We start from the raw sequence: 12009 nt of genomic DNA on the forward strand, positions 1-12009 counted from the left end.
CTCTTTTTGACATTTTGACAAAACAGACCGTCTCTTCTCTGCCTTGGTGTAGCTTACCTTATTTCTTTGAACTTGTTGAACTAACACACAACTTTTCTAACGTTTTGTTTCCCTGGTTTGACATTATGAACACCTCTCTGTACAGGCTATCTATTTCAGTTTAATGCTATATTTTGCCCTTTTTCATCAAAAAAAAATATCTGTATAAAAACGAACTTTAAAATCAATCAATTTTATGTAAAGTATTAAATAAAATGCAACAAATATTGCAATAAGTTTGTTAAAAAATTAAAAAAATGGGTAAAATTTTAGAAAAGTCCATTCAATATAAAAATTAAAAGTGGGAATAAAAAATATTTTTTAAATATTAAATATTACATAAATGTACGATCAGGGTTTTAATGATCGGGATCGAATCGGTATCCGGGTGTATCAACATTATCACAGTATATTTGAATATTTGAAAAATTAGTAAAAAAAAGTCAATACAATCATATCTAATCATCACAGTAAAATTAAATATATTTGACAAAATTCACACACAAAAAAAGGACTCCATAAAAAATGACAGGCATACATGACATAACCCAACCGAACGCAAACTGTAAATCTATGAAAACAAATAGATTTTAATTAAATTTGTTAGTTCGATTATCAATCCATAATTTAACTTAAAAAATTGTGTGTAATGTAATCCAAAGAAATATTTAATTATATATACCTCATATCACACTAGCCCCTATTCACCGAATGTTGTCGTCTGTTTATGTGTCAACGTTGGTGTCATCATCATCCCCTCGTTATGACATGTAGCGTTGTTGGTACACTACTAGAAGTGGGAATAACTGATGGAAGAAAGATGACATATCATTCTCAGCAATCTGACTCTTGCAGCTACTATCTCCAATGGGTATACTCCAACTATTGTCCCCCAACTATTGTCCCCACAAGACTCATGGCTCGACTATGAGGGATAAACAGGGGCGGTGGATTGATAGGATGAAGTGGATAGGTGGGCTAAGGTGGATAAATCAGCAGAGTTAGATAGCCAAAAAATCCATAATGATGCTATGTGAGGTCTGGTGACTGAGTCTCAAAACTCGTGCTTCACGTCAGTATAGGGAATATGTCTCTGCATTCGCTCCCCAACATACCATCTATGGACGTCATCCACCATACGTATAGTCTCATCACCACACGATGAAGACTCTGAAATATAACATGATTGTGTCTCGGAACCATCACCATTGATGTCTCCTCCTCCTCCTCCTCCCATTGTACAGCATGTCGCTTACCGTAACGCTAAGTTTCCCAATCGTGAATTTTGAGGCACCTGATGGTGAGACGACTATCAATGACCACGAAACGAGGAAAATATCCCATCAGCCCCATGTTGTGAAGAATGGGTCTCACATATACCACGTTGTAAAGAAGGAGTCCCACCCGTCCCATGCTATATAGAATTGATCCAATTTACCCCATGCTATACAGAACTAATCCCACCTACTCCACGTTTTGTAGAACTATGGCCACTCGCCTGTGAGGACAAAGGGCATTCCAGACCCTATCTCTCGAAAGGGGAAAGAGGTCTAAGACCTCAAGTTGACAAAGAGTCACCACCTAGATAAGGTCTATGATCCATGAATAAATATCTCATAACTCTGCTCCGAACAAGTCTAACCAAGAGTCAGGGTTCATGTCAAGTTATGGTCCGAGGAAGGTGTAAGACACCTTGGTGCATTCAGTAAAAATTAGACTTCTACTCTAGGTTGATAAATTATGTGGGCCGACTAATCACGGATTGAGCAAACAAATTATACAAATAAATCATAAAAAGAACTAGGGGCGAGGGAACAACCTCTATCCAGCCAATTGCATGGTTAGTATACTGAATACAAGGCAGACATGATATGACTTCAAAAGACTTGTCAAACCTAGCATGACACTAACCCTAGAGTAGGATACACATGCTGAAAAATTACAGAATTGCCACACAACACATATTCAAGACATATAAAAGCACCCCAAAGCATGGAAAATATAAAGGTTAAAGCATACATGCATGGAAGACTTAATAAACATGATATGCAGGGGCATGGCATCAATGAAAACCAGAATAAAATACATCAAATTCGTGTACAAATAATTTACAAAAATACTCCTACACCTAAACATGAACTAGAAAGGGAAGATAAGAAAAACAGGGTGGGAAGAGGTCTAGACCTAAGAGCGATAAGAAAAATTGAATTATATCAAAAGACTCCTAAAACATCTCACACAAAGTCTAAACTAAAACCATGAATTAAACAATAAAAAAAAAATGAAAATTCGATGCAAAGAAGGCCTAGTTTGAAACCTACCTAATAAGCAAGAAAAGCAAAGAAGAAAAAAATACCAAACATTCGACAAAAAATCTAAAAAATCATACTGGAAAACTAAAACAGAGGCCTAAAATGATGCGAAGGGCATTGAAGCAAACCCAATTGAAAATTTTTCACGCCCCTATCCCAATAAGGAATATAATAATAATAAAGGGGGTGATTGGGATGACATAGGTCATCCCACTAAGCTACCAAGATCACATATACAGTGTCCCAATCCCATAGTCCTAAACTAACATCAATATCTCATTAATATCAGAGTGCAGAAAAAAAGTAAATATCACATTTGCAAATATCAAGTGTAAGCGGAAGCATTTAATAGAATAGTTACATTATGTTCAATCGCTAAGTGATACAATAAGTTTAACTCAGTGGTTTAGACTAACCATAACATAACTACACAAAAAGTAATATAATATAAGAAATGTTTATACAAGACTCATAAGCCCAAAATGAATCAAAAAGCGAACAAGTCCCAAGTAATCAATGTGCTCCGTAAGCACAATCATCGCAGTCCCAAGTAATCAGTGTGCTCCGTAAGCATAATCATCGCAAGGCCATCTATCGTCGTGCTCCTTAGTCACAGCCTCCGGATCCTCAACACCGATATCATCATACCCCGAGGGTTCAACCTCGAGTCCAGCATGATAGCCACCACCTGTATCATCATCTAAAAAGAGTGTATACACGGGGGTTAGCTCCATCGAGCTAGTGAGGGGATGGGGATGCACATACACACAAAAGCACAGATAGTCCATGGTGCATGCTATTATTAATCCATTTACCACCTAACACACAATACTAAGTCAAAGGTATATGCTACTGCAATAACTCGGGAGACACTGTGCATCCTTCCATTCTTGCCACAGGGAAACCTCAATTATTACCTTGGGACCCGCACCGACCATAGCCTCAACCACCCAGAGACAGACCCTGATAACCATTACAACCCCTGGCCTAGCCTCTCTAACTCTCCACAGGTGACAGGTGCTCTGGTTACACAACACCTGAACCCTTGTTGGTAAGGGTCATAGCATAGGGTACTGAACCTAACCACAGATATACTACATGAATCCTATCTTATCCAAAGGTACTCCCGGTGTATCAACATCCCATTCCATCTAACACTCGGGTACCAGCACAACACGGCGCATACAGGCAAGGATGGCATACAAGTTACAATTTCATATAAACTTGGGTCCCAGTACCGGTACTTCCTTGCACCGTAACCCAAAATAATCCACATCATCATCAAATCATCAATGTCATGTAAGAAATAGATGCAATAATGCAATCATGCTCATAAAGATGCAAAAAGCATTATATATGTATAGATGTAGATAACAATCCCAAACAATGCCCAGCCCACTCACCAATCGTCTACGTATCGTTCGGTGTGATTGTTAAGGATTGCTTTAGTACACGCTCCCCTGTACTAGTTAGGTTGCCTAGAGATGCATGAAATATAGTTTAGAAGGTGTAGGAGGGGTCCCAAAAGGAGTCCCCATAAGTTACTGTTAAGTGAAGCAAAACATAGCACGAACGGACTCAAGAACGGAGGCATAAGAGTGAGTCCGTTCCTGGATCTGTCCAGGTCATGGAGCCAAAATGCAAAGGACGGATTTACGGATGGAGTCTACTCCTTGGATCCGTCCGTTAATCCATTCATTACCCTAAGAAAGTCCCAAAGGGAACGGAACCACGGACGGAGGCAACCAGGTGAGTCCTTCTGTGAGTCCAAACGGTTAAAGGGCTCTGAATGTGAGGAACAGATCTACAGACGGAGTTCTGAAGCTGGATCATTTCGAGATTCAGTTCGAATTTTAAAGATTTTTAACTTTAAGCCTTAACCCATGAGATCCCACAACTTCAAGAGCTAGGTAGGGGTATCCTAAACCTTCCTAGGGTCACAATGTCACATAACATTCATGGGTTCAAGGGTTTACAAGGAATTCAACTCCCATGATCCCAATCTAGGGTTTAGAGTTGGGGGAATGATTGGATAGCAACTAGGTTGAAATGGAGGCCTTCCAAGGTCGAAATTAGTATATGAAGCTCCTTTGATGGAGTTCCTTACATGGTCATGGTCTCAACTTGGGTTCTAAGTGAAACCCTAGGCTAAGACCAATCCAAGAGGAGAGGATTCTTAATGGTTTAGGATGGGGAGGAGAGTGTAATAAATGGGGTTCTTACCTTAATGGGTGATGTCCACAAGGGATCCTCCAAGTGGCAAGCCTCCTTCTTCCTCCACTCTCTTCCTTCTCTTCACTCTTCTCTTCTCCTTCTTGAATGCTCGGTCTTGGGTTGGTGTAGGTATTAAATGACCAATGAATGGCTGAGTTATGTATTTATAACAATTCATCCTTAGGTGTTGTTTGGACTCTAAGTTATAGAAATCATTTATCACATTACAAGGCTAGTAGGCCCATCTACAAGGCACACAGAACACAAGGAGGTCAAGAGTGGGGTCCACCAGAGTGGGGTCCACCATGCTCGGGGGCATAGCCACGATGTTCGGAGTATGGGGATGTGGGTCCCACACATGGAAACACACAAAATAGGCATGACAACACAAACGGATTATCGGACAGACTCACCAGCAGTGTGTCCGTTCGTTGATTAGTTCCTACTAAAAGGGCTGAACAGCCAAAGAAATGTCACGGGACCTTGGCCCACACTTCAAGGGCTTCGAGGAGGGTCAAAACACATGGTGCTAGGGTAAGGACCATACCTATAATGTAGACTCATCCTTCATTGAGGGCTAACTCCTGAACCCTGAACAACAGTATCTTCTCAGTGCATATTGCACAAAGACACCACTTGTTGATCCGAGCGAGCACCAGGTTCTCCTTACGATCCTCTTTGCTTTTGGGGCTAGCCATCCACAAACCTTCCCCAATCCTGGTTAAGGAACCTTTCTTCAACCGCGAGTCCAATGTACTGATCGATGATCTTATGCATTGGTTTAACAACCATTGCAAATAATTCACCGGCATAAGCTGTTGATTCGTCCACATGGCACAAAATTACAATTATATATTAGGGTCATGGGTGCGACTATAACAAAATTGATACAATTGTGCACATTATCACTGCCCCCACTGAGGGCAACAATAACATATGCTCAGTAGAATAACTAAAACTTGCTCAAAACTTGATGAAATTGAACGAAGTAAAAGCTAAATTAAAATAGATTCACCTAGCTACAATTTTTGTGAAGAGTGCAGAGAGACAGTGTAGACTTAGGGTTGGTAGGCTCCAAGTCGGAACTGGTGCAGTAAAATAGCAAGAAACCTCAGATTTGTGTCTCAATATACCAAGTCCTTTACAATAGAGGTTTGGATCCTCCAAAATGAGTGAGGGCCATCTATTTATACCCTTAAGGTGTGTACCACAACCAAGGTTGGCATCCATGGTTTCCATTTCAAGTGGATTTTTTTCCTCAAGGGAAATAGGTTGAAATGGAAGGAAAATCCCATCCAAGCAGCCTAAGGTAAGTTTGGATTGTCTTTTAGAGTTCTAGAGTCTTCTAGGGTGTCTCTTAGGTCTAGGAATGTGTCTAGGAGAATTTCTTGGTCGGCAAAGGGGAGATAGGATCAAATCTCACACGAATTTGGCCAACATCTCAAAAGATTAGCAATGGCCAACACTCGATAGAGCCGTCCAACGTGCCTTGTAGGCAGCTGACATCAGCTAAAGGCATGACAACATCAACCTTCAGGCTAGGTAAAAATTAGGCCATTTTGGCCTTAGTGGTTGGGTCCCGTTCGGGTCTGGCCCTGAACCAGGACTGGTCTGAGTAAATTGGGGTTGGTTTGGATTAGTTCTAGATGTGACAAAACCACTTAACTACATTTTAAAAACGTAATTTACTAGTTTTAAAACCTCTTATACCAATATTGGCTTTTAGGATGCTGCACAGGGCATGGGGATCATTCCTGGCTATAAATAAAGGATCATTATATTGTCTCAAAGGATTCTGATTCATTATCGTCTACCCACTCTAGGGTAAAAAATGTAATGTCTATAGAATGCCCCTTTTTGACTGAGACTGTGAAACAGTTGAAAGTCAAAGAAATGATCTATAAACACTCCACATTGTTGGGGTGAGCAAAATCTTCAACAACTATTTAGGGATACTAACATAAAACATGGTCAATGATATTGAAAATGACACCTTGTCAGTTAAAACATTGTTGAAATAAAAAAACGAAGAAGACGGAAATGTGAAACCCAAAGTCCTTGACTTTTTTTACCTTCACAAGCCCCGAGGATAACAAAGAGATCTTTTAGACTCCACGAGGATAGAAACGAAAACTTGAGTGAAAGCCAAACTTCTTGCCTTTTTGTGACTTTCATAAGACTCGAGGATACCAAGGAGATTGATGCACATATTTATATGTGAACTAGTAAATGTGCACGTGTGGGCCTTTGTTACGTGAGCGTGTGTGTGAGAAAGAGAGAGAGAGAGAGAGAGAAATTTGTGCACGTGTCAACAAGAATGTATGTGTGTATTCGTGAGATAGAGAGAAAAAACGAAAGGGACATAAGTGATGGATGGGGACCCGTATCACTTTGAAAGCGTATCAATTTTGCTGTTAAAAATGCATAAAAATGAATCCTCAGCCAAAAAAAAAAATGGATTAAAAAAACTTTAGGAAAAGGGAAAAGTGAATAATTTTTAGGTTTTGAAGTTGAAGTAGCAAACTTCATTTTTGTTTTTGGTGGGGAGGGGAGGGGGGGCACGAGGGTTTCTAATATGAACACATCAAAAACAAGATGATTGAATGCCTCCTGAGTAGACTCATCTTAATCCTTACATACGAATAATCCATTAATAAAAGTAAATCAAAGATTACATGAACAAATGATTGATATAATCAAAAAAGTTTGAATGGGGCTTCAGGGTTCAACATCCAAGCAAATCTGTCCACATGGATGGTAGCTCCAAAGACAACCAACTAACTAAACCTCCAATTGTTGTTTTGCAGTTTACTCACTCTCACCAGTCCCATTTTTCAAACAACACAGACTCCACAGAACAACCCAGCTTGGGTCACAAGTATTTACTTCATCCCTAATATCTTCAATGACCTCAATAAAAACTGTGGAAAAGGCAACTTTATTACAACTCTAACATTGGTTTGGAAAGAGTACGAATGTTGGTGTTTTATGAATGTAAAGAAGTGGGTGAGAACTCACACCTGGGAGTATTGCAAATGTAAATATGACTTAGGTAATAATCAATGACCCCAATTTTCTGGATCAACTAGACATAACTCACTTTCCTCCTGTTGTTTAAATAGAGGAATGGTTTCCATCATGTTCACTTCACAATAGGTGATGCCATTTGATGAGGTCTTTTTCCAAGGTAATCCAGACAACCTACAAAATAGCTTCTTCATATAGGAGAAGACAACCATGATATTGTTTCAGACTTTCATAGATGCCTTTTGTCTCCTCTAGTTACATGTTTTGCCTGAAGCCGCTTTCACTGCAAAAGCAATAGAATGATTAAGGAAAGAAGACAGCACACAAAAACTTGCAAATTTTAAATACAAGCCACAAAACTCAAAAATATCCAATTACAAATAGACATACAAACTTGTATCAGCCAACTATGGTTTGATTGCCTGATTGACATACTGTACCTCAACCAATGCTTTTAAAAGCAGAGCAGTGTCTGGCAACAATTAGTGACCAAAACAATAACACTGCATGCAATTGTAAATAGATGCACTACTTGCTCTAGGGTCAACTTTTAAATGGCAGTTTAATGTCTAATAGACAAACTACTAACCAATTTCAATGTCAATGTAATCCAGTTGATGGTCCAACTATCATGTCAAGAGACCTAAACAAATTATTAACCCTAAAAACAGAGCATTGGTTGACCTAAACAACGGCGGTGTACCCAATTGTAAATAGATGCATCAACTTATGTTAGGAACTTCTAAAGGGCAGTTTCATAGCTGAGAGACAAATAATTAACCAATGTGTCTAGGAAAAAGAGTAGCTGGACCAATGTAACCTAGTTTGTGGTCCAACCACCTACCTGATCAAAGCAACCTAAGAAGTGACATTGTATGCAACAGTGAAATGCTGCAACTCCAATTCTCAATCATCATATATCAACCCAAATAGTGAGCTGATTTGCAACTCCAACCAGTCGAGGGTCATATTATTGGGTTGTCTTGACAGGGGACCTACAAGCTCACTTACCTTCACAACAAGAAGGGGTAGATATGTCACCACAGTTGCTCCAAATTTAGCAACAGCTCCAAGAAAAAAAATCCGACAGTCATTGATATGGTCTGTGAAGCATATTACCAGAAAAGAGGAGATATTGAAACATTGAGTGAAAGCCCACCTCTAAAGCACAACATCAGAAGTAAATCAAGAAACTAATTTGGCCTTATGTATGTGTATGGGAAGAACTAAGAGAAAGTTGCATTTTTGGCTTTTACAATTAGTGCATATATACCATAACAAGGAATGTGAATCACAGCCAAGCTGAAATACCCAACATCCCCAATTAGATATCTGAAAGAGCTAAAAAAGGAAAGAGTATTGCAGGCCTGAGTCACTGCAATGGAATTTCTCATAGATGAAAAGAAATATGCACATTCAGTGCTGATGTTTGACAACACATACCACTTACAATCAGGAAAAAGCTTTAAAAAAACATGATTGGTCTTCCCCCTTGCAGTGACTGTTATCCCAGCATTTTAATGAAAAGAGAAGAGTGAGCAGAGTTAATGTTTTTTACCATAGTGGTGCCCATGGAGTAGAGAGCTCAAGGAAAGCATAAGGCCACCTAGGAGAAAGCACAAATAAATTGTCATATTTATTTAAACATACCTCAAACAATGTCTCTTCATTTCTGATAGCAAACATTATAGTGTATTACCAAAAAAAAAAAATCAGATAGCAAACATTATAGTGTGTTCCGGAAAAATAGAAGAAAGTTACCATGTAAAGCCGCAGGCATGAAGAATCCACTGAAAAGTGATATAGATACAGCTCCAAAGCACAAAATACGCAAATCGGAACCAAGGGAAGGGCTGAAAACCAAAAATAATTTCATGATGTCTTCTTTAAGGGGATGAGGAGTGAAGAGTAACTATTCAGGATACCTAAGATAACCATTGGGTGCACTGCAAGGATTTAGGTCACAAATACATGTTGCACAATGCCAAGAGCTGGCCTATAATTGGGTGGGTTTGTGGTAGGTCTGACTATTGCAGTTTGCAAGCCAAAACCATTTGATTTTTGGCCTTCTACAAGTAATTGGCTATGCTTTCCTCTTCCTTTTTTCTTTTGGGGGTTTGGGAGGTGAAAACAATGCTTTGGGTTGAAACAAGGGTTGTGAAAGGAATCAAAAGAATGTTATGCTCTACATGATATGCGCACCATGTGTTACCATTACACAATTGATAGAGCCATCGACAGGTTGATACCTTATATTTCCACAAAATAGAATGAAAATTTTTGTCATTATGCCAACATACTTATGAGTCTGTTAAGAGTGGTGTCAAGGAGAAGAAAAACAACATTGAGAGTATGCATGCACCCCATCAACTGTTGAGAAAAAGTGAGCAACTTTTAGTAAAAGTAATATGAATAAAAGATCCAGAACTTCCAAATTTAATAGTTTGTGAAGTAACTTGTTCAAATAGATGCTGAAGTTGTGGGAGGTGAAAGGAAAAGGAATATCCTTCCCTATTAAGATAACTTCCCTGGACTCATTGTCCATCAGGAATCATTTATATCGATCCATCCTATGAGAGTTCTTAAGTATTGACTCAATAGAAAAAGAAAAATCCAAGGTTGAGGATCAAAGTACCCATGCATACAAATATAAAAATTGGGTAGGGAAGTCTTAATTATCTTAAGATAAATCACAGTGTGATATGAAGGATTTGAATATATTCTTATAACAAAGTAATAAATTATTCGCATAGTATCCTCTATAAGGAATTACGATTGCAAATGTCACTAAAGTACAACTCTGTTCTTCAGAGAACACAGAACTCATAAAAGTAATAGTATGGTGAAGGGCACAAGAAAATTCAAAACATGGCAGCTGGAATGGCACCTTGGATGTATTCTGGTAAGCTCAGGAGCAACGGAAAACTGAGCAAATTGCCCTTATCATGAAGAGAACTACACCAGCAACCAGATGTGAACTGTGATGATCTTGACGAGTCTTATCACTATGAGCACTTAAAAACTTTTTTTTCAGATTTAGAACATTGTGACCCTCCCCAGACCTGCAGTGCCAGGAGCCTCGTGTACTGGGTACGCCCTTTCAGAACATTGTGTTCTACCACTTATCTTTGATCTTGTTTTGTATAAATATCAATGATGAGATACAAAGAAGGTATGCAAGGGTCTACCGCTTAACTTTGATCTTGTTTTGTATAAATATTAATGATGAGATATAAAGAAGGTACACAGGGGTGCAAAGAAATACTTCACCCCAGGTGAGGCCATGCATTCTATGTATGATAAAATGATCCTTGATTAGGAACCAGATCTTGTGCTATAACATTTATTTTATGCAACAAATAACCTGGAAATAACCATATAGAAGTTTTGGGTCAACAATAACTCTTTCAGATTATTTGTTCCATAACAGTGTTTCTTCCATGCATACCCCACAACTCCAAGTATACTGTAAAGGAAAATGTATTACCAGCTAAATTGTCATCAATTTATCTAACAGAATTCACATGACATAAATTTTAATCATTTTCCATGACCAGGGAAAGAGTCTCACCAGGTTAAGTCTAAAAGTTTCAGTTGACAAAAATGGAACTATAATAAACCAAAAGACAATGCCTGTGAGCAGTACAGCACCTGCACAAGTCTGCAAAAAAAAAAAGTGCCAGGTTCAACAAAAATACATAGTGAGTAATCAGAAGAAATAAGGAAATATAGAGAGGAAAAAAGAACATCTGGACAACAGGTTTGCACAATAATCATGAAAGGTCTCTCAGATAAATTAACCTGATAAATAGCTTGCATTAGATATCCCCAAAATCCAGCCTTTTGCTCAGTCTCCTCCTGCTCCTGATGACTCTGCAACTTTATGGTACCCTTGATTTTGTTTGTTTCGGAAGATATTGAGGTTATCAATTTATTAAACTCTTCTGTATCTCTTTTCAGTAAATGATCATATTCAGGTTTCTTTGAACATGTCCAGCATCCATGGGCATATATAACGGTGCCAAGCTACAAAGCAAAAAGGACAAGCATTCAGCTGAATTATTGATAAAGATAAAGGGCACCATTAACTTGCCTCTGAGAAATAAGACAAAATGAAATCCACCTGTGTAATTTTTGGGGTTCTAGAATAGATTTGTTTCTATGTACAAACTATCCACAACATACCACCATCTAGAAGAGAGAACTAAAACTTTACATTCTTATTGTTGACGAAAAAAAGAAGGGGTATGCAAAGCAAGACATACCGGAAAATAGATAATGACCAATGTAAAAGTCCACCTGTAGAGCAGTTGCCCAAGAAACGATGGGGCCGTTACTTAATCCTTCTTCCCCTTATCTCAACAAACCTGTACAAAGGGTGAACATGATACTCTTTCAAGAAAAACAAAATAGCCAT

General features: G+C 38.6%; 1 protein-coding gene and 1 long non-coding RNA gene across 2 annotated transcripts; one reads left to right on the forward strand and one right to left on the reverse strand.

Annotated features, from left to right (window-relative positions):
- Nucleotides 1–91: 91 nt before the first annotated feature.
- Nucleotides 92–8895, forward strand: LOC122664325. Its single transcript, XR_006333326.1, has 3 exons — nt 92–101; nt 1705–1709; nt 8760–8895. It is a non-coding gene; the product is annotated as an uncharacterized LOC122664325 (long non-coding RNA).
- On the reverse strand, nt 8776–11653 carry LOC122664324. Its single transcript, XM_043860100.1, has 6 exons — nt 11394–11653; nt 11164–11253; nt 9889–9962; nt 9354–9445; nt 9151–9198; nt 8776–8903 (listed from the first exon to the last, which is right to left on the reverse strand). The coding sequence occupies exons 1-6, from the start codon at nt 11409–11411 to the stop codon at nt 8884–8886; spliced, it is 342 nt and encodes a 113-aa protein (XP_043716035.1). The 5' UTR covers nt 11412–11653; the 3' UTR covers nt 8776–8883.
- Between the last annotated feature and the right edge of the window lie 356 nt (nt 11654–12009).

Source organism: Telopea speciosissima, chromosome 6, assembly GCF_018873765.1.
Source record: "Telopea speciosissima isolate NSW1024214 ecotype Mountain lineage chromosome 6, Tspe_v1, whole genome shotgun sequence".
Classification (NCBI taxonomy): domain Eukaryota; kingdom Viridiplantae; phylum Streptophyta; class Magnoliopsida; order Proteales; family Proteaceae; genus Telopea; species Telopea speciosissima.

Excerpts from the sequence above, each read along its gene's own strand:
- LOC122664324 (XM_043860100.1), bottom strand. Across the intron at positions 9,199-9,353 it reads CATGCCTGCGGCTTTACATG|GTGGCCTTATGCTTTCCTTG; the intron begins GTAACTTTCTTC and ends GCTTTCTCCTAG. Across the intron at positions 8,904-9,150 it reads ACTCCATGGGCACCACTATG|GTATTTCAGCTTGGCTGTGA; the intron begins GTAAAAAACATT and ends TGGGGATGTTGG.